General features: G+C 35.2%; 2 protein-coding genes and 2 pseudogenes across 3 annotated transcripts; 3 read left to right on the plus strand and 1 right to left on the minus strand.

Moving 5' to 3' along the window:
- The first annotated feature begins 5,669 nt into the window (after positions 1–5,669).
- On the plus strand, positions 5,670–8,131 carry LOC131600417 (rhomboid-like protein 11, chloroplastic). Its single transcript, XM_058872581.1, has 7 exons — positions 5,670–5,997; positions 6,184–6,311; positions 6,650–6,735; positions 6,932–6,972; positions 7,066–7,232; positions 7,321–7,383; positions 7,725–8,131. Exons 1-7 carry the CDS (start codon positions 5,781–5,783, stop codon positions 7,884–7,886), a joined length of 864 nt encoding a protein of 287 aa, XP_058728564.1. The 5' UTR covers positions 5,670–5,780; the 3' UTR covers positions 7,887–8,131.
- Positions 8,132–14,776: 6,645 nt separating this feature from the next.
- Positions 14,777–18,160, plus strand: LOC131596157 (protein sym-1-like). Of its 2 annotated transcripts, none has more exons than XM_058868737.1 (3): positions 14,777–15,253; positions 17,225–17,331; positions 17,570–18,160. In XM_058868737.1, exons 1-3 carry the CDS (start codon positions 15,104–15,106, stop codon positions 17,955–17,957), a joined length of 645 nt encoding a protein of 214 aa, XP_058724720.1. In that variant the 5' UTR covers positions 14,777–15,103; the 3' UTR covers positions 17,958–18,160. The 2 variants fall into 2 exon arrangements, with proteins under 2 accessions (XP_058724720.1, XP_058724721.1); XM_058868738.1 differs by having other exon boundaries at positions 17,237–17,331.
- Positions 18,161–18,344: 184 nt separating this feature from the next.
- LOC131596156 (pentatricopeptide repeat-containing protein At1g02060, chloroplastic-like) lies at positions 18,345–20,141 on the minus strand (annotated as a pseudogene).
- Positions 20,142–25,941: 5,800 nt separating this feature from the next.
- LOC131598401 (protein RAE1-like) overlaps positions 25,942–27,228 on the plus strand; it is a 32,871-nt pseudogene continuing 31,584 nt past the window's right edge.

Here is a 27,228-nt window from a genome sequence, read left to right on the forward strand (position 1 = left end):
GTCTTGTTTTCCCTCTCCCTATCTAGATGACTCCCCACGATCTACCTGTTGAGAAACAAGTGTGAATTGTGTTGAAAAACAAGTGTGAGTTCTAAGTCCCGCATTGCATAGAAAAGTGGAGGTTAGGTACTTTATAAGTGAGAGGATACATACACATATCAACTTAAGGTTTTTGATAAATATGTGGTGTCTCTCTCATTTGTTTGGGTGAGACTTTGACCTTTAGGTGAATGTTTGACTTAATGTGAATGTTTCCCCCTCATAATGTCCCGTCAGTGGTATTAAAGCCTGGTTTGAGTTAGGGACTATCTCCTTGTGTTGAAAGTCTTCCTAACATGGTGGTCAGGTGGCGTGTCCTATTTCCCATTATGAGACAAGGGTGTCTCTCAACAAGGGTACAAATATGTTGATGAAAGAGCTTCTACTTGAGGGGAGCATAGTGGATGGACTCACACATGAGGGGGTGATTATTGAGAAATGAGTGTGAGTATTGTTAAAAAAACAAGTCTGAGTTCTAAGTCCCACATTGCTTAGAAAAGTGGTGGTTAAGCACTTTATAAGTGAGAGGATTCGTACACCTGTCACCTTAAAGTTTTGGGTGAATATGTGATGTCTCTCTCATTTGTTTAGGTGATTCTTTGACCTTTAGGTGAGTGTTTGCCCTAATGTGAATGCTTTCACCTCATTGTGTCCCATCAATACCTCGGGAAAGACCCTCAAGCCTAGGGCGAGTCATTCATGTTTGAGGTGAATCCCTCATGTATAAGGCGAGCCCCTCGTATATTAGGCGAGTCTTGATCGCGACTTTACGTGTCTATAAATCTGATAACTGCAAGTGCACAGTCGTGTCGTGTAGTTTTAAAAGATATCGAATCCACAGGGACTATGAATCGATCTACCGTTATCTAAGGTTACTATGTAAAGCTAGGAGTACTAAAATTTCGATTGTTCCTAAGGGAAAGTGATTGTGAGAAAATAAAGAATAATAATAAAAGACAGGTATCAGTATGTATTTCGTTTAACTAAAGGTAATCCGAAGGTCCATTGGCTTTTGCATAATTAAATTAAAAATCTTTACTAAATTCCATTGATTAAAAATCCTCGTCTCAAACTTTCGCTCTGTTGATTTTAACCTTTGACCGTCCTAACCCCTCAAACTTTCGCTCTATTGGTTTTAAGACTAACTAATTAAACTAGACATATAAACCAAAAATAAGTGATAATTAATAAAACATAATCAAGCCAATTTATTTCGGATCCCTACGGTTAACTTACTTTACATACCGACACCTTTAGTAATTTAGCCAGACATATTAATTCGATTAAACATGCATAAATCGGTTCGGTTCATAATAATAGGCATATTAAATGGCATATAATATATCATGCAATAATAATATAAATAAAGGCGGTAAATAAAAACCTGAATTAAAATAAATCTGAATTAAAATAAAAACTTGAATCTTGAAGTACTCGAACTTCCACCACAGGTTGGCTGGATCGTTCTTCGGAATTTAAATGGCAGAAAATAAAAACAATGAAATAAAACGATAAATCTAACGTAAGGCTAGATCTACGAAAAGTTCACAACAATTTCCAGTGTAGAAATCGTTGTGAGAAAATAAACGGTTGAATGAAAGCAGAGTAAAGGAAAGCAATTCGCGGTACAATTTCGGCAGCACTTCGTTGGCAGGAAATCAGACAGTTTGGACTGAAGTGACTGCTTCTATTTATAGGGGAAGCTTTGCAGTTGCTTTGCGTGAAAAGAGGGGATTCTGCAGACTTGGACGTGGAGACGTGCGTCTCCTATTCTTCAGGAAGACTTGAGACGTGCGTCTCAAGTGGAGAGAATTTAGGGAGGTGGAGACGTGCGTCTCCCTTTTGCTGAGGTGGCAGAGACGTGCGTCTCTGCTTACTTGTGTGGCTTGGGCTGCTTTCCTTCGTGGGCTGGATTGCTTCATTGGGCCTTTGGGTCTCTTTCAGCACACTTGGCCTTTAATTGCACTCCCTTTTTACTTCAGCACCCAATTTACGTCTTTTAGGCATAGAAAAGGGTCGTTTTGGCTCCATTTCTTCTCTTTTTCACAATTCGGCATAATAAGAGTGTAAAACCTGAAACAAAGCAAAAACTCGCGTAATATCATAATAAATTAACATAATAAACGGAAAATGCTATAAATATCTATGGATTTTAAGCTAAATATACGATATAAAATCGTGTTATCAAGTCTTCATGTATGAGGTAAGCTCGTCATGCATGAGGAGAATCAGGGGTATATCTTTATATGTCAATGAGATGAATCCTACATCAATTAAGGGAATCCCCAAGCGACAGTTGGGGGAAATCCGTAAACATCAGTTGAAGTAAAAAGTACGCGATATATTAAATGCGATCAATGATAATTTGGTATCGGGATGCCAAATTAACTTTAATTTCCCACACGTGTTAGAAGCGTGCATAGCCTTTAATATCTGATGGGAAACCTATGAGACCCTTGATCATCCCTAATTTTTGAACCTTTATAAAAAAGGGTTAAACCCTTACCCTTTCACGCGCACTTTCGTTTCGAAGCTTTTGCAAGCCTCATTTGTCAATTTCGCCACTTCTTCCATTTATAGAGATAATTAGGGATTTAAATGAGAATGATAACTTGAAAGAGTCATCGACTCGCGATGAGCGTATAACCCTATGAGATTACTGTTATAGAAATGCTAAACATTTAGATCAGACAAATAACTATAAATTAATGGAAGTAGGCATCTTTGTTAGTTGCATGAATTCCATTAGTTCTAATAGCTATAGCAGTGGTGGTAGCAATAATAACTCTTTTTTCCTTTTATTTTCTCAAGAAATAAGAAGATAATGGCCATATGATCTGACACTGAGCGCAAAGGCGTCAAGGATATCGAGTCCCATTACATTATTGAGGGGTAAATTGTCTTTTTTGGTAACAACTTAACCTTATCTTCTCAAGTGATAAGGAAGAAGTCATCCTTGAGACATGTTCTATGACGGAGAGCGTCAATATGGTTGACTCGGACGATTATTCCAATCCTCACTTCTACCTCCACCTCCTTGTAGTTCGTGACATAGGGGGTTCTCATCCCCTTTCCCTGTTTGAGGCAGACGTTTTAAAGGCGTTCAACATCAACCTATTCCAGATCACACCCAATGGTTGCAGTTTGATTCGGGTCTTTGGGACCATATGTTGATGATCAGGGGTTCATCCTAAAATAGGGATATTATTTTCCTTCTATAAAACCAAGGTGTTCATTCAAGGGGGCTGGGTGACCTCAATGCCTTGATTGGGAGGGCTTTGTTTAAACCCTACTCCAATAACTATAATAATTGAAATAACAAGTTTGAGATAAGGAGAGTGAGATATGGCTCATACATAATAATTATTAGGGCAAATGACGCCCCATATTTTCCTCTATCTTGAATAGATAATCTTGTGGAGATCACGAGTTTTGGCTTTGAACTTTTGAGGTTGAGGTGGTGCAGCTTTGAGACAAGTTTAAGGTTATGGATTCTCATACCATAATCACCTTGGATTAGGGGGACGATAAAAACATGGATAAATATCTAAGTAAGTTCAACATACTAACAACCCTTTATTTGGGATTTTTTCCGGTCATATAACTCATATATGTTATTCTTCTTTTGCATATAAGATGTCAAAATATCATTAGACAAAAGGAATGAGCGCTTAGCAATGAGAAAGGCAAAGCACTTATGACTTTACAACCTCCGGAGTCGCATGGACAACTTAACACTTGGGGATCAAGACCCAAGTTAAGGGTGATGCCCCTCGTGAATCCTATGACCCTAAAACTCAGAAGCAGGAAGTAGGTTCCTCCCTAGATCTAAATGGGTATAGCGGTCCAAATCACCATAAAGGGGGAAGGTGGCCACACATAACTAGTGAATACGGATTGGCCTCCTCAGTCCTCTATGTGAAATGATCCTAATTTTGATACGATCAAGTTCATTTGTGCTTGTCTTCCCTTCCTATAGGACTTCCTAAGTGACTACAGGACTATTGGTAGTCGGGTGTTCCTCAAGAGGAATAACCTCTAGGAGATCCACTTGTTAATGGTTTCATTGATGGAGCTTGCTGACAGAGAGAAACATGTTGAGATTGAGAACGACCTGAAATAAAAGCTTACGGACTATCAGGGGGATCTCGCCAAAGTTCAGGGAATAATATAGGCCTTATAGAAGGAGAATGAGGGCTTGATGTCCAAGCTCTAAGAAATGGATACCAAACCTTATGATTTTTCTGTCTCAGGGAAAAATTGCAGGTCTCCCTAGACAATGCCCTAAACTCCAGAAGAAGCTAGAATAAGAGGTGTTTGTGCTCAAGGACGATATAGTGAATACCTCTGCTATTTACTTTGAGTGGGTGAAGTAACAACTGTCTTCCTTCATCCGGAGGTGGATCTGATTCCTATTGACATAATTATATTTGATTGTGATGGTCAGCTGGTGGATAACGAGAATTGTTTTTCCTCTAAAAAGCTAATTGCTTCCTCCGTTAAGGACGTCCAAGTTGAGCTCGAGGATTACAAAGTGGCAAAGGAAGTTAATCCAGAGGCAACCTACCAACATGATACTTATGATGAAATGAGGGTTCCCGGAGAGGGCCAATGAGCCAGAGCCTTCTTCGTGTTTCCTTTTGGCCCATTTTGTTGAATATGTGACTCCACACATAAGATGGGGTGAGTTGTGGGGGTTTGAAAAACATTGGTTTAAAATAAATTTTGTTTTCTAAATTAGAGTTTAAAAATATTTTCAAGAAAACGTTTGAGTACTGTAGTGGGAAAATAATGTAAAAAAAAAGCGAAAAGTAAAGATATAAGGAAAAAGAGATGACACTAGAAGATTTATAGATGTTTGATCTAAATGAAGTGACTTACTCCTCTCCGTTAAGAAATGAGCTTGAGAGCTTCCAATAATAGTTATGATTTTTATAAGGTTAAGCTCACAATCCCCCTTATACAAGAAAAAATGAAGTTTCAGGTCAACTTCCAACCAAATAGAGAACAATGGAATGAAACGGTTAGTCTTATTTCTAAACACGAATGAAGTTTTGAGCGGTTAGTCTCAAAGATAAACTGAGATTTTATACGGACTTCCTCGAACTAGTGTGGAGTTTTGAATTGGCTATCTTCTGAACCAAAGCAAGGTTTTACACATGTTAACATCATACCGAATCAATCTCATGTTTAGAGAAAATAATTAATAAGGTGGAAAAATCGGAGAACAATGCCTAACTTTTGAAAGAGAGGTCTAAACATTAGGCGATGGTTTAGATTGAGTAATAAAAGAAAATCCAAGAATAATCTATATCTTGTTTTATTAATCCAATCGATGATAAGAAGCACTTAAATTCCCCACATAGAGTAATTATTCTCTAACATGCCTGCCTATGATTTTAGATCGAAACAAAAATTATTTAAATTAAAATAAAACAAATTATTTATATGAATCATAAATAAAAATTACTAACATTCATTTCTATTTTTGTAATTTTAAATGAAGTGATTTTACGAATATTTTCAGACAATTTAAATTTTTATCAAGTATTTTTGGTGAAAATAATAATTAAGAGAATATCATTTGAAGAAATGTAAGTTCAAACATTGAAATAAGCACACCTTTAACAAACATATAAAATAGTTTTGGTTCGCGGTTAACCAATAACGTTGGAGAATAGTAGAAACTTTAAAGTAATCGAAAACGCCACACTTCATCTTCTTCTTCATCTTCAGTAACAATGGCACAACTTGCAGTTACAACGTTCAAATTCAACTCATGTTGCAAACCCATTCACCACTCTTTCTTCTTCTCTCCCTCTCCACCTCCCACACTCATCATCAAACCCACTCCCAATCTCACACACCCACGTCTTTCTCACCATTCCATCTTCACGTTTCGTTCCCCTTCTCTCACTTCATGCAACAACAACAACAACAACAACAACAACAACTCAGGTATGGTACGTCTCATCCATAAAACCAATTTCTAAACTCTCACTAGTAACCAACTACCTGTTTGGTTCATATTCGGTTGGGGCATTTTGTCGAACACCTTGCTTGCGTGTTGTGCAAGAGTAAAAAAATGACTTTAAACATCTTATTCAGTGTATCTTATCTCGTTATTTTGGTTTGGTTGGTTAGATATGATATCGCAGTTGGAATTGGGGAAGCCGGAGCTGAAGAAGAGGGAACCGGAGAAACGAGTCAATGGAATATTCTGGATCATACTGCTTAATATTGGTATATTTGTTGCTGACCATTTCTTTCAGGTATGTGCATTTGTTTGTTCATCCATCATAGTTTAGGCTTTTAGAGAATGACAATTTATAGACCAAATTGAATGTGCACTCTAAGCATGAATAGAGTAATTACCAAACTGGTTCACTAGAAAAGCATGGAGAAGCCATGTACGTTTGTTGGTCTAAAATATAAGCAAAATCTATTTTAACCTTATTTCTTTCAAAATAAAGTCAACCCACATCAATTCTTTCAAAATCAATACAAGAAAATCTAAATCAAACATATCCTAGTATGAACTCAGAATATGCTTTTGTTCTCATATCAAGATTTCTCTATGATGAAAGGTTTTCTGTCATTTCTTCTGTAGGTTGATGGTATCAAGGCTTTGTATTTGTTTCATAGCAGGCCTGATTGGTTCCAGTTTCTCACTGCAACGTTTTGTCATGCTAACTGGTGAGTCCACTCTTCTTTCATTTCATGTCAATTTTCTATGGCTGTGTTCATTTTCTTGTGTTTTCATAAGAATTGCATTGCACAGGAACATGATTGGAAGTTTTTTTTTGTTTTCCTCTTCATTTTCTATTATTAGGTTTGTTAACTCATTTCTCAATACCCCATTTTACGACTGATTATGCTTTAACTTGTACAGGAAACATCTTTCTAGCAACCTTTTCTTCTTATACATATTTGGTAAGGCTGTGACAGGGTCACTCTTCTTTCTGGGATGTGACTTGTCATCGGATTGAAGCATGAACATTTGTTATTTCGATGCTTTCGCAACAGGAAAGCTTGTTGAAGAAGAGGGAGGAAGCTTTGCATTGTGGCTTTCTTACATTCTTACTGGTGTTGGAGCAAACCTTGTTTCCTGGCTGATTTTACCAAGAAACACAGTCTCAGTTGGAGCTTCTGGTGCTGTTTTTGGGTTATTTACAATCAGTGTCCTTGTAAAGGTACCTGGAATTGTATTGTAAAATTTACCGTTCTTTTGTTTCCAGTTTTTCTTCTAAGCTCTTACACTTTTGGTTGAACTTGATTTAGATGTCATGGGATTGGAGGAAGATCCTTGAAGTGCTTATATTGGGTCAATTTGTTGTAGAGAAGGTGAGCATGAGCAACAAAGATTTTGTTTTTTACCCTGTAAAACAACTAACTCTAAACAACTGCAGAACTTTGCAAAAGTTACTATAATGAAAATATTACATACTTTCAAATTTTCATCTTTTAGATATATTATTGGAATTCTGATCCTGTAAATTTCACGGGTATACTTTGGCAGTGATAATAATGATATCTTTCATTTTTTATACTGATAATTCAGTTAAATATTTACTTGTTTGAAAAGATAAAGTGCTTATATTTTGATCTTTTTATTTGGGTCATGCTTGAACAACTAGGAGCATCAGTGTCCTTTATAAATGATCCGTTGTTTCCGAGTGTAATAGGTTATGGAAGCAGCTCAAGCGTCAGCATCATTACCAGGAACCTTCCGTGGAGGCTACGCATTGCAAAATGTCAATCACATTGCACATCTTTCTGGTGCTCTTGTTGGTGTCCTCTTAGTTTGGCTCCTTAGCAAAATTCCTTCTGATTCTTCAAACCAATAATCCAGTTTGGAATTGTTGAATGGCTGCGATTATTTATAGAGGAGAATAATTCTGCATATATATGTTTGATACTATGTGATTGTAAATTTAGTAATAGAATGCAATCATGAGATGAGCTAGCACACCTGTGCAATGTAACTGCATATCACTGTAGATGTAATATTTTGGAAATAGCATTACTCATCTCAACTAACATGGCATTGGACGGTTCGTCCCAATATCAAGAGTAAGGGTGTGGTGTCAAATTAGATGAATTGGGTAAAATATAAGATTGGTTTTAATAGATGGGTGAAAACAAGCAATTATTCCACTTATAATCGGTAGAAAAGAGAAGACATGAGAATAATGCACGAGATACATAAGAAAATAAGTGGATCAAACCCATATAATAAGAAAATAATATTAATACTAAATTGATTAATATTATTTTTGCTCTTTTCACATAAGTAAATTTTGCTTTACTTTTTTTTTAAAATAAATTATATTTCAATTTTATAATATGATGATTCTTTTATAGTCATTTAAGCCATGAATGTTTGAGGCAATTAGAAGTATCACGTCCTTAGATGATTAGATGTTATGGGAAACACGTGTACTACCCTAATGTCTTCAATGAATTCAATGAGTCTATATAGTCTTGGTCAACATGCTTAAATAATTTTTGAAATTTCATCATGGAGATAAATCAATGTGATTGTTGGTCTTTAATGAGGAATTTCTAGCTAAGTCATCAGTATATTGAGTTTGATCTTTTGAAGCATTTGACTCTGTTAAGAGTCCCACATTGGACAATATATGGCCTGAGCCCAACCACACTTCTTAACAGACTCATCAAATATGCTTATGTGTTGTGTTTACTATGTTTACTTGTCAAAAACTACATATGTGTGGCACCCTATGCTGGTAAGGGTGGCCAAAGATTTTAAAGATTTTTCAGTGGTTTAGAGCAATCTCACGGTTGTGGGGAACCGTGTTTGGTGGTATTTTAGGTGTGGAGAGACAAACTCACATGAGGTGAGAGACTCTGTATTTTTGAGGTGTTTTGTGTGTATTTCGAATTGTCCTTCCTCAGTTTAGGGACAAGGTATTTATAGAGATCAAAGGGGCCTGAAGCTAAGGTTTCTTGGGAATGACAATTGTCCACCTAGTCATAGTAGTGGACCATTGAATCTTTATTTCTCAAGAAAACGTGAGATGAAGAACTTAAAACCAAGAAAAAAAAGATGAAGAAGATGATGAAGATGAAGAACTCAAAACCCCAAAAATAAATTTAATCACGAATTTTTCCGTTGCTAAATCAATCATCTTCTCCAATTTTACTTGCACTATTTTCTTCCTCAACATATTTCAATTATGAAAATGGTAAAAAAATTCCCCTTTCATTCTCTAACCCATTTTAATCTTTCAACAAAAATTGTAAAGTTTCATTCACTTTGATAACAAATTAAAAATCAAAACTTTTATAAAAAAAATTGTCTTGAAGATTATTGCAGAGAGAAACCTCTCGTAAGAAGATTATCAAGAACAAACATTGAATCTCATATCTTGAACATAGACCTAAAGCAAAGAGATCAGGACCAGTATGTGGATCCAAATTGTATTCGTCAAGTAGAATGAGAAATTCAGTACATTGGAGTCCTAAATTGGTTACACAATCCACCTTCACATCTTCCCTTAAGGAACACATTCTTATTCATCCTTCAATTGATTACGAAATCCAAGGTACATTGTATGTTTTCAGTGTTTCTTTCGTCCTTTGTTTATTCTTTATTTGTTTCACAATTTTCAAGTAGATGCGAATTAAATAATGCTGGTGTTGAATTTTGATTAACCTATCAATTAGATTTGTAAAGAGATTTCAAGTATTTGTCAAAAACTTCCATATGGTGTGTCCTGCGTTTGTCATGTTGTGGGTCTCTAAACACCCATATTCGATCAGTTATTATAGGATATATTTCTTGTCTTTTTTGCGAGTTTTCGATTGAGACTGCTTCTCACCTTTTTATTACGTTTGAGATAGCTTCGTCAGCATGGTATAGTAGTTTCAGGTGGTTAGGGTGGTTGGTAGTTATTCACCAATATCTTAGCTGCTTATTGAGTCTTTTCTTTCTTTAGGAAGTCAGGTAAAATATAGAAGTGGTTACCTTATGGTTTGGCGTGCTGTAATATGGTCTATTTGAAAATCCTGAATTGATGTTATATTTAATGGAATCACAAAAACAACGGAAGAAGTGGAGGAGAAGAGTATATTTTTGCCTTGGAGTTGGTTTTTGGGTAGGTGGGGGAGAACTTTTGCACCTTTGCAAATTCGATTCAGAATCCAATCCTCTACCTACAGCTATAATAGATCGAGTTTTTACCCTGATTCATAGTGTGGATGTGAATCTTTACCCTGTTAGGATCTGATATGTTGATGGTGGATCTGGTTGTTTCAAGCTGTAGCCTGAGAGTAGCGATGTGGTTATGTAGAAGTTATGATTTTGCTTTTGGGTGCCCCGTTATTCGAGGCTTCCTGTTTTTTGTTGAGCTTCTTTCTTTTTATTTTGTATTAGGGCACCTCTTGTGCTTTTTGATTATTTATTGTAAAATTATTTTCTTTCTTTATTAATATATTTATTTTGCCATTAAAAGATAGGGACAAAATATAATATTTAACATATTTAATAATATCTGCAAATCCTAACTCAACTGGGAAAAATCAATATTAATAGGTTGAACATTATTACCAGAATTTAAACCTAGACAACTTTTTTAGTAAAGATAAAAAAAATATTGAAAAAAATATTTAAAACTATTATCAAGGTCCTTATTAAAAATATTAAGTCACTTTATTAATATTATTTGATAATGTTTCTTTTTCATACAAAATCAAATATATTCTTTAAATATTGTGAACTAATTAAAATATTATGTGGATTCGGATAGACTAAATATGTGATAAGTGACTTAAACTTTTAATAAATTCAAGTCTCACTTGCCTAAATAAATATAAAAGAATACCCCTAACGAAAACATGTCAGAATTTGAAGTTTGAAGACTTTTTACAATGAATTGTGTACAAATAAGATGATGCAGACGCGTTTAACATTCATCCAGGCGCGTTTTACAACAAATAAGGCAAATCTCATCATTAGCATAAGCGGTTGTGAGTCTTTTACAAAGAGTTTAAAAGATCATGCATGGCAGTGTTGCGTCTCCTAGATCCACGTGTTTTTGTAAGAGGATTAGTTTTGCCATACATAAGAAGTTAGTGATGGAGTTTGTTGTCCGTTTGCCATCCATTTCTATGTAAATAATATTTAATAAATATAATAAAAAATTAAATTCAATAATGTAATTTATAAAGTGGTCACTTAAATTATTTATCATTGGATCAGAGGTATTCTTCCAAAAGTTACACCTCTTCCTCAAAGTAGATTTGTTTGAAACAAATCCACCTCATATGATATATTCTTTTTTTTTTTTTTTTGAAAATTCATATGATATATTCTTACTTCAAGGAAATGTTATATAATTCTTAAACTCAATTTGGAGAATAATTTTGAATAGAATTTCATCTCGGAAACGGTGACTCTTCTCATAATCCATTATCAAATGAAAATGATTGAAGCTTGTAATTTTTCTCCAAAGATATTAAGGGGAATAGTGGACCTATTCACAATTTAAAATTTTCAAGGAGGCTTAAACATAGGACCAGATCTCCCCTATATGCTTTCGTTCTCTACATAGAAAATATAATTGCAAGGTTCAACCTCTCGCTAAAGTTCACTTGCATTGTTGAACCACTTTTATTTTGGAAGACTTGTTAAAATTTGGCTTCATTCTAATGCAAATTTCTTCTACATTATCAATGATGGCAAAAATACATGTTTTTGGATGCATTCTTGGATTCTCATATTCAAGTTACTTAAGACTCATGTCATTTCTAATATCCCTTATGATGAAACTATGTTTTAAGTTAAGATTTAAACAAACACCACAAGTTAGAAGTGGAATAAATTGAGATATCTTCTTCTGATCAAAATTGTGGTAGAATTGCCTTCATTAAATCGTCCTGAATTAGTTTTAGTGATTACCCTTGTCAGTCACTCATGAATGATGGAGCTTTCTTAATCAAGTCCACTTATGAATTTTTTGAGCTTTGATTATGCCAATCATATAACTTTGATATGTTTTTCTCTCTTTCTTGGAACCAAAATAGTCCTAAGAGAATCATAGAATTTCTTGGAAAGTTCAGCCATGGTAAATTACTTACTAACGAGAAAATAAAGCATATAATTATGACATATGACATTACGTTTATTAGGTTAAATACCTATGGTGAGTCTATTATGCATGTTCTTCGTGATCGTGGATTTGTTCATGATTATCGGGACCTCTATATTACTAGCGATAATTGGAGCAAAATTTGCATTCATGCCATGTATTGGCTTCGTTTAAATATCACCCTTTGTGGTGCTAACTTAAATTGGTTTATTTTCTTTAGAGTAACCATCTCGAGCTCGTGGATGGATAATAAATTCAATTTTGGAATGTTCATCCATTATTAAGTTCGTAGTCAACTCAACTTTTCTATTTATTTTGGCTTGATGATGAAAGAGTTGCATGATGTTGGGAATCCTCCTACGGGTAGTGCTTTTAGTTTAATATGGTTGGGTCTTACACCTCTCACGATGACCCCCCCTTTTTGGAGGACTCATACGAGACTTTCTTGAATGCTATATTAATGATTTTTGTTGTCAGATTAGAATCTCACTCGGCTTACAAATTTAAGGGTAATATTTATGGTATTCGTCTCCCAGAACAACTCATTATCATTTTCACTCTATGTGAAAAATTATCTTAGGTGCTTCTTACCACAATTAAAAATAAATATTAATAGAGCTAATCTCCAACTTTTTTTGACTCAATATCAATAATCCTTATAAGCTCGTATTTATTAGATATATCTATCATGAGACAAGTTTCTATGTTGACGTTCTTGCTTGATTATGATTTTAGAAGACTTATCTTAGATCATTTTAAATTCTTCTCCTCATTCTTTTTTTTTTGACAAAATCAAACTTAACTCATATCATTTATCAACTGGAAATCAATACAAGGAGGAATTACATTAAAGATACTACGCCTAGACCAAGAATTGGCCGCCTTAACAAGAGAATCGGCAACCATATTCGCTTGGCGTTTAATAAGCTTTACCTCAAAGTTTGGAATAGAAACTAACATTTGCTTAATAGAGAGGAGGATAAAAGTAAATTCAGACGAACCCGTAACCGAAGAGTGAATACCATTACTAACCAATTGAGAGTCGGTTTCAAAGATCACACAATTCAAGTTCAAGGTGACAACATGATGTACAACTTCCTTCAAATCCAAAGCCTCCGCCTCTAACAGCGACAAAACCCAATATCCCATGCAGTTTCTTCCATAATGAATCTACCCATGGAATCTCGAAAACACCAACCTCTATTTGTGGACCTGTAAGTTTTATTGAACCCGACATCAACATTACACTTTACCCACCCTTCACCAGGGGGGACCAACCCACAGAAGTTTGAACACTTGAACGCCTATTCTGATTATCTTGGGCAGAAAACCACTCTTGCCAATTAAAAAAGGCTTGCAAGCCCAATCTAGAGAATCCCTCCCGTTCATTATTCCAAACTATATTATTCCGGTTTTTCCAAATCACCTCTACCATCATAGCAAAGCGCCCGGCGTCCTTCCTATCCTCTCTACGACAAACATCAAGAATAAGAGATTTAGCATCACTAAAATGATGGAGACGAGGCTCAATGATAGATGACAAACCTGCTGCCCGCCAACATTGGATAATAGTATTGCAACCGAAAAATACATGCCAATCCTCTTCCGCCATGTCTTCGCAAACAGGGCACTCCACAGGGCACTCCTCATTCTGTATGTCTTCTTTTACATACCGATGTTATGAGGTCTAACACCCCTCATTTTATTCATTAGTTTTTTTTGGTAATTTTCTTATCATAAAATATTATACTGATTATTAAAAAAAATACTATATGATGTTTTATAATTGTTCTAATAGTTATATGGATGTATTCATCATAACAATTTGTTTATATTCGTCTTAAATCTCAACACGAGGACGTATCATTCCATAATTGACCATATTTCAGTTATCTCCATAATATAACCACAAAATCTCGATCATTAATATTCGAATAATAGAAAAACATTACGATAGCCACTTCACGACCTATTCGCTCATAAGCAAGTAACTACATGATTTGCAAATTAGCTAAGGATCGACAAACCTTTAAGGTCTCTATGATATAGTTAAACATAAAATATTAGTATCTTGACATGGATATTGGGTTGCATATGCGCGTCCTAATAAAAATTTATGATACAATTTTTACGGATGTTTTTCGTCTTTGTATTATTCAAAGAACTCTTTGAATTAAAACAAAATCAATCGAACACACATACTATAATTTCCAAACAATAAATTCTAACAAACATGAACAAGGGTTAGGGCGACTAATCTATTGCAATAAAGAAGAGATCGGTGAATGTGCTAGTGCTAAAAATGTTCTTCGATTTCACCAAACAAATAAAAACCCTAGAGAGGTAAGCATGTTATTAAAGATGTTAAAGGAAATTGAGAATATAAATTTGGGATGGCAGAAATTAGGGTTTTGTTACACGGGTGTGGAAGAAAAGAGTTGGTGTGTGTGATTGTTGATCTATGTTAAATACAAAATCACAAAAATTGGGGTGAAAATTAGAAAAGTAGGGTGGAGATAACAAAGGCCTTCATAAACCTAGGCCCATAAAGAGTACAATGAGCCAAAACTACATTTTTACCCCTACCCAGTGAATACATTTCCCATATTGCCACTAACAATGGAAGAAATTTCAACCTGAACTTGTCATTCTTTTTCTTCATCTTCACCTCTCTGACCCAATTTCATTCTTTTCTTCTTTCTTCAATGTCTTTCATCGAACGAAACCAAACGAATTTCTCAAAACCAACTTCGAACAGAAACCCTAATCAATAGAGAAAAACCAAATTCCCATTCCTCAAAAATAAAAATTCAATTTTTATCTCCTTCAGCGTGCAATTTATGCTCGTTTGAGTGAATCAAGAAAAGGGGTTTTGTGATTTTCCATGATCAAGAACAGAAATACCCAATTTCTTATTCCGTTTGAATCGCTTGTTTTGAATATTTTTGATTATGTTGAAGCTGTGGAGATGGTACCAAAAGTGTTTGGCTGTTCATCCTGTTAAGACGCAGGTTATTAGCTCTGGGTTCATTTGGGGTGCTGGTGATGTTGCTGCTCAGTGTGTTACTCACTACACGGCCCAGAGACGTAGTACTGTTGAGGTAGGTTTTGGTACCCTTTGGAAAAAGATTTTGTTTTTTGGGAATTTGGTGTGTTTTGTTATGCATGTGAATGTTGAATTGGTGATGGGTTTGTTTTAGTTTTGTTAGTTGTATTGAAATGTTAACTTGCATTTGTGTTGTTGAGTTGGTGAAAAGGGTTTGAGATTATAGACACAAATGTGGGTGTTTTCTTCTTGCTTTTATGATGTGAATTTGTTTTTAAGTTAGGAAAATGCACGATGATTGTCAATGTTTTCATGTCACACAGGGGAATGAAGTTTTGTAGGACATAGAGAGCTCAGTAGCACCGACACCTCTGAATGAAGGTGTGTAAGTGTCGTGTCCGAAACCGACACTGACACTTGTGATTAAGTTTACCTTATTCATTTTTTCAAATTATTACTGGTGTCGACGCCAGTGCCGTGTTTCCAGTGTCCTGCTTCATAGATAGTGTCTAAACTAAATAGTTAGGGTTTGTTTGGTTCAAACAAGGGGAGGAGAGATTTATAATGAGATATCTTGTTTGGTTGAGAAGAGGGAAGAGATTTCAATGGAGTAGAGTTGGCAATTTACATTTGAAACCCTTGTAACACTCATGTGATTTTAGTGGAAGGTTATTATAGTCAATGAAGTGTTATTTTAGTATTCCTTTAAGGCATGGTTCATAGAATATAGATAAAGGAAGAAAATAAGTGATCATGGAATGGAAAGGAAAGATAGAACAATGATCAATCTCTTTTTTGGTCCTTCCTCCTTGAACCTCGTACCTGAAAATTTGAAAGGAAAAAAGTTTAAGGTTGTGAATGCCAAGGAGAGGTATTGGCATGTTTCCATTGTTTTACTTCATTTGAATAACTTGTTTTGATTATTTTTTATTATGTTGTTTTGAAAGATCTCCTAGATACTTGTATTGTAGAAACACACCCCTTTTGCACTTGTATTGTAGAAACACACCCCTTTTGCACTTGTATTGTAGAAAGAAAAGAATAGCGGGGAAAAAGTAATTATTGTGATGCAATGGTTTCAAGTTGTGGTTGTGGGTGTAATCGTGTTGTGATTACAAAAATAGCAGAAAATTGTGTGCAAATGCTTCCGATACAGCCATAATTGCAGCTTCAATGCAAATGCAGTTTCGAAAACATGTCGTTAATTTTGTACTTAAGCCATAAACAGAGGGGTATGGAAAAGGAAACTATGTCAATGGAAAGCAGTGTTATCTTACGATTCGTGCTATTCGGATCTTCAATTGAAGACAGTGCTTTCTCTTTGGTCGTCTCCCTACCTCATGCTCTCTTTCTACTTGCTGCTCTGTTGTGTCATTGTTGCTCTCTGTTTGATTTATGACTTAAATGTTGCATTATTTTGATGTTCATATACGACCATATTAGCTTTTTTCTTGTTATCTGTCATAATAATGTTGTATTTTTATCAATCATCTATCTCATGATTCCTAAGATTCAATTCACGATTCAGAAAATAGGTTTTCCGATTCACAATTGGAATCACGATTTGTTAACCTTAATGCTATGGATTTAAATTGTGATACCGAATTTAGAGAAGATTACAGGATAATGCAGCCAATATGGCCACAATTGTTCTTTAAAACTCTCAATGCTCTTTAAAATTTTTGGTGTTATAAAATTGTATAGAAACATTTGGTTTGTTTGTGACTATACTCTAGAGAAATTTCACTTTTTCATTCCTCTAAATATAGTAAGACAAATGATGTTCACTGTTTTTTCTGGCTTTGGTGAAGCTGCAAAAGACATGTTTATAGAATCTGATATGTTGGAAACATTTTAGAAATTCAACTGATTAGTATTTACTTTAAATCCTCAATGGATTAACATGTTGTATATCTTTGTTCTTTACATGATTTTGGCATTTTTTTCGACAGCGTATAGTATATGATAATGTGACACTTTGCGGGAACACCCATCTAATAATCTTATTCCTCTTGTTTATTAACAGTCTCACTCACAGGATGATGACAACACAAAATTCAAAATCAACTGGAAACGGGTGTCTACTACCAGCTTGTTTGGATTAGCATTTGTTGGCCCTGTTGGCCACTTCTGGTAAAAAGCATCACCTTTTTAAAATTATTTTGGCTGATTATTGATCGGTGATGTTGTTGTGGAAGCTTTCTTTCTTCGCTTATTTTCATAACCTGAATGAGGATTAGTTTTCCTTATTTACTATATTGTTTGTTTTTCTCCGTTTGGGGGAAAGAGGTGATAGCAAGTTCTATTTATTCTGTAATCAACCAAACCAACTTATCAATTCTCCTTGTTCTAATTATATTAATCATTACAGGTACGAAGGTTTGGATCGGTTTATAAGATTGAGACTCCTGCTTAAACCCAACTCCTTCCGCTTCGTTGCTGCCAAAGTTGCCGCAGATGGATTTCTCTTTGGACCGCTGGATTTACTTGTGTTTTTTACTTACATGGGTTTTTCCACCGGAAAGAGTGTTCCTCAGATAAAAGAAGACGTGAAGAGAGACTTTCTCCCAGCCTTGGTTTTGGAAGGAGGCATATGGCCAATTGTTCAGGTTGCGAATTTTCGTTATGTACCTGTAAGATATCAGCTCCTTTATGTGAACTTCTTCTGCTTGTTGGATAGCTGTTTCTTGTCTTGGGTTGAGCAACAACAAGATGCCCCGTGGAAAGATTGGATAAAGTCGTTGCTACCTCTGAAGTAATCGAGTCATTGAGCTTAATATGTGCTTTCAAATCTCTCTTAATCGAGTCTTTCCCGTGGAGTGTATTTCTGAAAACAAGTGACTAGATTAGAATTTCAATTCTGGGAGTGATGGAATTGCTTTCTCACATGATATGATTTATGATTTCATCTTAAATACAAGTTGACACCATTTCCATTGAATAAACCAGTCACATTTGCTCATTTCTCTTGTGTTTTTACCAATATATTTTGCTGGATTTGTATCTATTACAAGTTTTGTTGATATTTGACTTCTACAAACTGGTTTGTTTTGGGTGAAAATAGTGATACATTTTTTTTCAAATATTTTTTTGCTTTATAAAAATTCAGTTGATGTTGTCTCAATCTTTTGGGAAAGGAGACTGGTAAGGAGATTGGTAGGAATGAATCCCTTAATATTGAAATTCTAAGACTTTCTTTCTCTTTTCAGCTAAAAATCATTTGTATCAAAATTGATTTTGATTTTAATCTCTGTTTTATTAAAGTGATAAAAAATAGTTGCTCTAGGAAGAAAAAACTACAATGTACTTTGGATAAAACTTGCTTGGATATAAAATATTCAAACATTAACCATTTGATTTCAAAGACAATTGTAATCTATTCAATTTGCAAAATCGTGTTCTTAAATATGAATTGTCAAACATGGATCTAAACTAAAGAAACAGTTGCAATCACAATTTCATATCAACTCTATAATCCTTGATCCCTTCATCACAAAAGCTGTTATGCTAATCCCACTGATTTCATGTCCACCATCACTAATACAACCTTTTCATGCAAGTTTGCTCTTCTATACTCAGATATCAACAAATCAAAAGTTGATCTAGTAAGCACATAAGAGTTCTTTACACATTCCAAGAATATCTCTAACCTATCATAAGCTTCCTCCCTTAAGTATAAACAGATAACCTTTTCAACATCATCTGAATCTGCAAACAACATCCCTTGTTTCAACATTCTACCAACAGATAACTCTACATCATCCAATCCATCTAACATGGCATACATCCTCACAATCCCACAATGAATCTGCGAGAAGACACCAGAATCAACTGGATACTTTGTTATCGTTTCAACTTTCAAGTAACTCCTCCATCTTTTCCACTCGCTCTTGCTCATGATACAATCCTATCAACATCTCAACCATGGTTTCATTGACTTGCCATCCGTTATCTAGCACAAACTTAACAAACTCCTCAGCTCGACTCAAACTCTTTCGCGCACAAAGCCCTTTAAGCATACTTTGAAGTATATTTCGATTCGGTATAATGTCCAAAACCATCATTTCTTCAAAAACTCTATCAGCAATCTCAAACTTCTTTGCATCAACACAACCAGTCAAAACTGATTCAAACATTCCAAGATCAGAACCAAATCCAGCAGCCTTCTTAGCCGAGTACCAAGCTAACATAGCATCAACATTCCCCGACTTCGAAAATGCTGAAATGAAGTTATCATAAGTGCATAAATCAGGTTTACACCTCTCAGAACTCTCCATGATCTCAAATAAACTATACGCCGTAACAATGTCACAGGAAAACAAGCACACATTTATAAGCGAATTGAAAACCAGACTCGTCGGTTTAACTCCAACAGCTTCCATAGAACTAAAAACATGCAACCCTAGTTTCACATTCTTCACCTTTCCACACAGAAAGATAAGATCAGAGAAAAAGCTATGATCTTTCACTTTTTCTCTTAGCAATTTCTCCAAAATCCATTCCAAAACCTGAAAATAAAAATGCAATAACAAATTGAGAAATTGATATTAATCACAAATTACGAACTAGAAAATGAATGAGGAGAAGATGATTAGTGATTACCAAGATTGGTTTTTGAGAAGAAGGGGATAGAGAGGTGATGAGAGAGTCCAATGAGAGGAGTAAGGTGGGGAGGGAGGGAAATTCATGATCCAGCGTCGTTTTGATGTGGGAATTTGGGAGGTGAAGCAATTTGAGGAGAAGAGGATTTGAATTTGAAGTTGAAGATGGATTGGAGGGTTGATGGAAGAAGAAATTGTGGGGATTTGGGGAGAAGATGTGTGGTGTTCTTCTGTAACTGCTTCTTGCTATGGATGAAACCCTAATTCTGAATGCCATTTCTTCATTTGAGTTCAATCAGAGTTGAGATTAAGTTCAGCTTACAATTGACAGAGAAGATTGAAAAAGTGATTTTACTAATTATAAAAAATAAAATAAACTTAAAAAAAAAAAAAAAATTACAATAAATGCAAAAAAAATTTATTGAAAATTATGTAATATTTTATTAAATATTAATATTTAATATTTATAATTAATATTTTTGTTTCAATACAAAGTTTCTATTAATAAGTATTTCGTAACATATGTAGGTTAGCTTTACCCTATAAATTTTATCGACACTCTTTCATTAAACATTTTTAGAATGTTTACATACAACACTCCTTATGTTTTATTTATAAGCAAAATTTATGTTTTTAGATTAATTATTAACTAATATATTTAGATTATATATATATATATATATATATATATATCAAATTAAATTAATTATTCAATAAATTTAAATAGTACCAATTTTTATAAATTTAGTTTTAAAGATATATAGAAACTACAAAACTTAGATTTTTTTTAATAACCAATATTTTTTTAAAAAATTCTAAAATAACCAACTTTTTCAAAAAATATTACATAAATGACTAAAAAAGGTTAAAAATACACGTTGTCGTCAGGGGGTGGCAGCAACACTTTATTTCTGCACCAAGTCGCCATTGGGCCTGGCAAGTACCTTTACACTTTGGGCCAAGTCGCCACCCCTTTCGACAACACCCATTTTGTTTTTTTGTTTTTGTTTTTTTAGTTAAATTATTTTAACTATTAAATTTAAGACAAACTACTATTTTCTTTATTTGTTGGGCCTACTTGTCGCCAATTGGGCCCTGGCGAGTTATCTTCATGTGTGGGCCCAAGTCGCCACCTTCGGCTGGCGACAACACTCATCTGAGAAATATTTTTTGCCTATAAATAGCAGTCCATTCCTCCATGAATAATTCAATCAATTCTCCACCAATTTTCTCATTTTCCTCTGCACATTATTATTCATGTCTCGCATTAGGCCAGATGGATGTCCACAGAATACCAACAAATCGTCCCGATCCTGAACCGGAATACCGCATAAGGAATGAGCATGTTATTTTCTCTCCCGTCAAAACCCCCCATGCCGGTTAAGTTTTGGAATATCCATTTCCGTCGACCAACTAAAGAGGACTATCATGTCTTTTTTAGAGGGGGAGTACAAACCCGGAGAAGAAATCAGAAGGATCCAGAGGCTTAGAACAAGGACCTTTCACGGTGGTAGTATTGAAATCCAGTTTGGTTTAAGGGCATACCCCGCGTTCACCAAATGGTTCTTCAAAAATTTATCTTTGATCTCTCGCATAAAATTTTGTGCGATATGCCTAATGCAGTAGACATGCGTTAGACGGGGAGTCGTGCCAACCATTTGCCGGATTGTTGTATGCGCTGTCAATAGAAGCGTGCCTGTCCGAAATCAAACCAAGACCAGGTTGTGTGAGCAACTTTAGTTCGGAGATTATTTTGAAAGAAACTCCAAGCAGCAGTTGTTTCTCCTTCTACGAGAGCAAAGGCTATTGGGAAAATATTGCCGTTTCCATCTTGAGCGACCGCCACCAGTAACGTTCCTTTGTAATTCCCATACAACCAGGTTCCATCATTTTGAATAATTAGCTGGCAAAAACCAAATCCGATGATGCATGGTCGGAAACGCCCAGAAAAGTCCTATGAAAGATTCCATTACCTTCGAGGGGGTTTCCGTCTTGGGATTGTGCCGGCAATGCCTCCAAGATAGTAACCGTTCCCAGGTAAGTGAATATAATTTGAAGTGCAACCAAGTAGCGAGGAAGTTGTTGGTAGGATTCCTCCCAGTTTCCGTAAACCATTACAATTGCCTTTTTGTACGACGGTCTATATTTGACACAGAAACGCAATAGGAGATAATCGTATTCACCTTCAATGATGGTCAACATCTACGAGAGGTATTATGGTATGGCATATCATGTCATGACTTAGTTTCCGATGATCTTGCGCCATATTTGTGTTAACGCAAGTGCAGGTTTGAGAAATGGAACCTATCACCCAAGCATTAACTTTCTTCTTAAATGATGCCTTAAGCCTGTACCCACACTCCGGGTTTTTGCATAAAATAGTGCATCTTTCTGGATTTGAGCGATCAACACTAAAATCAACACAGTTTGCTAAGTGCCAGTTTTTGATTGCTAGCATACAATCTTCCTTTGAATGGATGTGTCACCCTTTTTTAACTCCTCGTCTGACCTCATATACGGGTTGTAGAACATATCAGACGATGGCTCATCCTTTCCCAAATTAAGTGTTGTGAAGTGCGCTGGAGGTGAGTACGCATGCGCATTGGTACTAGAACTTGTTCTTCATTTTTGGAATCACGATTAACCAAGTCATCCACCACATCTTCTACCGCAGTTTCTTCTTCGACGACATGTTCGACATCTTGTTCATTGTCAACAACGGGATCAATAACATGTGACTGCATATTTTGAGATGGAACAATTTGTTCCAACACTATGTACAAATCCAAATAATCATAACCATAATACTCATGGTTAAGAAACATGTTTTGAACCTCTATGTCAGTTTGTATTTGTGATTGATAAAACCTGACCGAGTTGTTAGGTTGAACATATGGTTGTTGGTAAAAATTTGAGAGACTGGTTCTCTAAGTTTGGACTCGATTTTCTTTTTTAGATACGAGAAATCCGCTTTTCTATTTAGAGAAGAACGCGTAGAATTAGTGTTTCTAAATAGAAACCATTTGTGTCGCAGTGGTAGGTTTCACCATTCATGTGAGCTCAAACTTTGTATTGTGGTGTGGATGCCATACTTTTTAGTGAAGAAATATTTGGTTAAGAAAATGTGTACGTAGTGAAGTAGTGTATAAATATGGAAATATGTTAATATTTGTGAGAAGTGGTGTATAAATATCATGCATGCAAGACATTAAGTGCAAAAGAAAATACATGCAAGAATCAATTTGGACAAGACTTATGCATGCTTGCTGAACACCTAGGGAATCTCTTACACACCAGCCTTCCTATTTTGCATGCATTCAGGGTGACCCATGCATGCCTTCAGACTAGAATGTATATTATGTTATTATTTGGTAACTTACAATTTTCCGAAGGCACGGGGAATAATATAAATTTCATGTACTTGTCTTTGCTTGAGGACATTAATACCATCAACACGTATAGTTGGGGTTCTGCGGTATTGGCTTATCTCTAAAACTCCTTGTTCAAAAATGCAAAAAAAAATTGTATATTTTATGGATGTGCATTCTTGCTACAAGCATGGGGATGGTGGAGAATGCCAAAATTAGCCCCTGAAAACCCGCACATATACATCTTCCCGTACGCGTCAAGGTAAGTTAATGACGTTATTTCATTTAGTATATTTATTCTATTATTAATTATAACTATATTGATTTCTATTCTTTTGATGTGTTTAGGTTTAATGAAACTGGGTTGGATTATAGCCTAACGCCTAAAAACAAAATAATTTTTTATCGCCAACTCTTGGATTGACTTCGACCACAAGATGTATTACCACTAAAACTTTCCATTATCTAACTATATTTGTAAAATAAAGCATCTTCTCTAATTAGTAATTAGTTTTTTTTACGTTGCATTTTATTTGGAGAGCATACTTGGAATTGGCCCATGAACCCGAACAAGAAGAGGCGACTGTTTGGGCGGAAAAATCGCTATCATACAGTTCACCACTGTGGAGATGCACCACAATTACCATGTCAAACTCCAATTCGGCATGCATCGAAATATCCCCCGACCCCCTTTGTGTTTGGAACCTTGGCATCTGCAAAAAGTCACCCAGCAGTAGTACATAGCAAATTGGAAGTCATTTGCTAAGACTTCCGTAAAATATGGCCCGTCGTTCCAACCATGTCCTACATTTCCCTATGGCGCTAACTGAAATGAAACCAACAGCTGAATATGTCAACTGGTACAAATCAGTTACAATTCCTGAAATGTTTGTGTCTGACCCTTTCTATTTGGAAGACCCGCGAGCACAACAACCGTATTTCCAACAACAACCACAAATTTTCCAACAACAACCACAAATTTTCCAACAACAATAACCACAAAATTTTGAACAACAACCACAATATTTCCAATAACAACACCAACAACAATATTACCAACAACAACAACAACCAAATTACCAACAACAACCAAATTACCAACAACAACCAAATTACCAACAACAACCAATATGCCAACAATAACCAATTTACCACCACCACCAACAACAACAACAATTCCAACAACAACAATTCCAACAATACCAACAACAACAATTCCAAACTCAACCACAAACTTAACCCTAACCTCAAACTCAACCCCACCACCAACGCTTCCAAGATCCCAATGTGGCAGGCTCCTCCAAATCGCCACCACTTACCCCCGACATAGACATACAAGAAGAATACCAGCCATACAACTCATTCAACCAACAAACATCACAGTACCCCAACCAACCATTGAACTTCAACGCACCACCACAACCATTGTATTTTAACCAACCCGATTCGACCAACAACTACCAGAGATCAAACTTTGGGGCCGCATCCACCAGGAGCCATTTTGTCCCACAAAGATAAAGCTTTGAAGGCGCCACGAGCACCCGCCTTTCCTATAGTGGGAATTCTAGAGGTCAAGGTCGGCTGTGAAATTTTGTAGACCCGGATTGTATTGAAGGGCTATCGGCCTAAACACAACAGAAACCAGATAGAGGGGGCGTCACAGGAATAAGGGAGCACTACCAACTCGTGAGCCATCTAAACGAGTTATAAGACCACCGTCGTGCGGATCATACTAGGGTCACCTGCACTAGGCCCTCCAAAATTTAATTGTAGACCCTATTATTATTAATGTAATTTTTTTTTATTACTATAAAATTGGAGTTTCTTTTAATTATATTATTTGTCTATATAAAAAATTTAAGTAAAGAAAAACAATGGCCAAAATAATTAAACTTAATACTTAAAATAATTTAACTTAATAAAAATGAAAAATAAAATAAAATAGTAATTAAATTTAATAGTTAAAATAATTTAATTAAAAAAAAAACAAAATGGGTGTTGACGTCAGGGGGGTGGCAACTTGGCCCAAATATAAAGGTGCTCGCCAGGCCCAATGTCGACTTGGTGCAAAAATAAGTGTTGTCGCCACCCCTCTGACAATAACGTGTATTTTAAACTTTTTTTGGTCATTTATGTAATATTTTTGAAAAGTTGGTTATTTCAAAATTTTAAAAAAAAATATTGGTTATTCAAAAAAAATTCTAAAACTTACATTTATGATGATACGTAAGCATTTTTTTTATCAAACATCCGTGGTTTGATTGAGTAAAAGATACTAACTCCTTCAATGTTCCCATGATCTAGTGTGTCAAAAATCTTTTACCTTTATGATTAAGTGTTTAAATAAGAAATCAAATTTCTAATGCTAACTAAAGGTTAGAAAACATAGGAAATTAGAGATTTGAATTGTGTTTACCGATTAAAACATTTTTGGTTGGTTTTAAAAGAAAGTCCAGTACAAAGAATGTCAATGCATCACAAGCTTATATACATTTTACCATTATAAATTTTAAAAAAATTGTGATAAAATTCAAATATATTTAATGATTTAAAAATTATGATTTTCTACATATATAACAATTAAATTAATAAAGAATAATCTAAAATAATCTTGACTTATTATTTTTCTTTTTTTTAATAGGTGTGTGTTTTTAAATTTAATTGCTCGTTTAAAACAAATTTCATCTAGAAACCAAAAAAAACAAATTTTAACTATATACAGAAGAATTTTTTTTTTCCTTCTAAAATTAAATTTTTATTTATTTTTATATTTACAACCCTAATTTAAAACAACAAAACTCATCGGCTTCGCCAGCTTTGCACCTATATCGAAAAACCCAAGTCGCACTGAACTCAGCTTCGCCGGAGTAAGCCGAAGCTGACCAAGAAACACCGCGGAATCGGTCGTAAGACTCCATAATTGCATCACTCAGGAAAGGAGATAGTTTTTTTTTTTGTTTCACTGTAGCAATGGATTTTGAATCAAATTACGATATTGCCGCCACCGCCGAATTCATTCGCACTCACAAATTCACCAGAGTTGCTTTACAAGTAAGTCCCCTTTCCTCAAATTAACTTCCTTTTAGCATAACTTAACACCTTGCAATGATTTTCTCTGTGAATTGCAGTTTCCAGATGATCTTCTAAAGGATTCAACGAGAGTGGTCAGTGTTCTGCGAAAGAAGCTTCAGTCGTTGCGAGAATCGGATACTACAGGAAGTGGGAATGAGAATGAGACAGACATTGGATTGTATGTGATGGCTGATACAGCTTATGGCAGTTGTTGTGTTGATGAAGTTGGAGCATCACACATTAATGCTGACTGTGTTGTACATTATGGACATACGTGTTTTAGCCCGTGCGTAACAATTCACTTTTTTTTTGTTGTAGGATTGGCATAGATGTTTAATGCATATTTTGTATCTTTGTTTTCTTGTATTTTGTTATGAAGTATGGAGAATAGATTTTGGTAGTTTGGGCATGTAAACAAAAGACCGGTAGATTTTGTGATAAGGAGAGTATATCAGATGGAGAGAAGTCAAATAGTTATAGGTAGAGGGAGACCTAGAAAAACTATAAGAGAAGTTATTAAGAAAGATATCGAGATTAACAATTTAGATAAAAACATGGTTCTGGATACAACATTATGGCCGGAGTTGATCCATGTAGTCGATCCCACTTAGTGAGATAAGGCATGGTTGTTGTTGTTGTGTTGTTGTTGTTATGAATGTGAAGATGTACTTGATATATTGTTATAACCATCCGTTATGATACCGTCTAATCATTTCCTTGTTATAAGGAGTATAGCATATTAGCATGATTGATATTTTAATGTGGAAATTGCATGATTTGTGAAGTTCTTTATGGATTCAGTTAATTCCTTGAGCACCTCTTTTCAGAAGTTCTTACTTAATAGCTTCTGCGGTAATAATTGATTGCTATTTGATTCTATATGTTGCTTATGAGTTGCGATTGTACTTCATGATCTTTGACTGACGGACGTCCTCTTTTATCTCTACAGGACAACGAGTCTACCGGCTTTTTTTGTTTTTGGTAAGGCT

Source organism: Vicia villosa, linkage group LG4, assembly GCF_029867415.1.
Source record: "Vicia villosa cultivar HV-30 ecotype Madison, WI linkage group LG4, Vvil1.0, whole genome shotgun sequence".
Classification (NCBI taxonomy): Eukaryota; Viridiplantae; Streptophyta; class Magnoliopsida; order Fabales; family Fabaceae; genus Vicia; species Vicia villosa.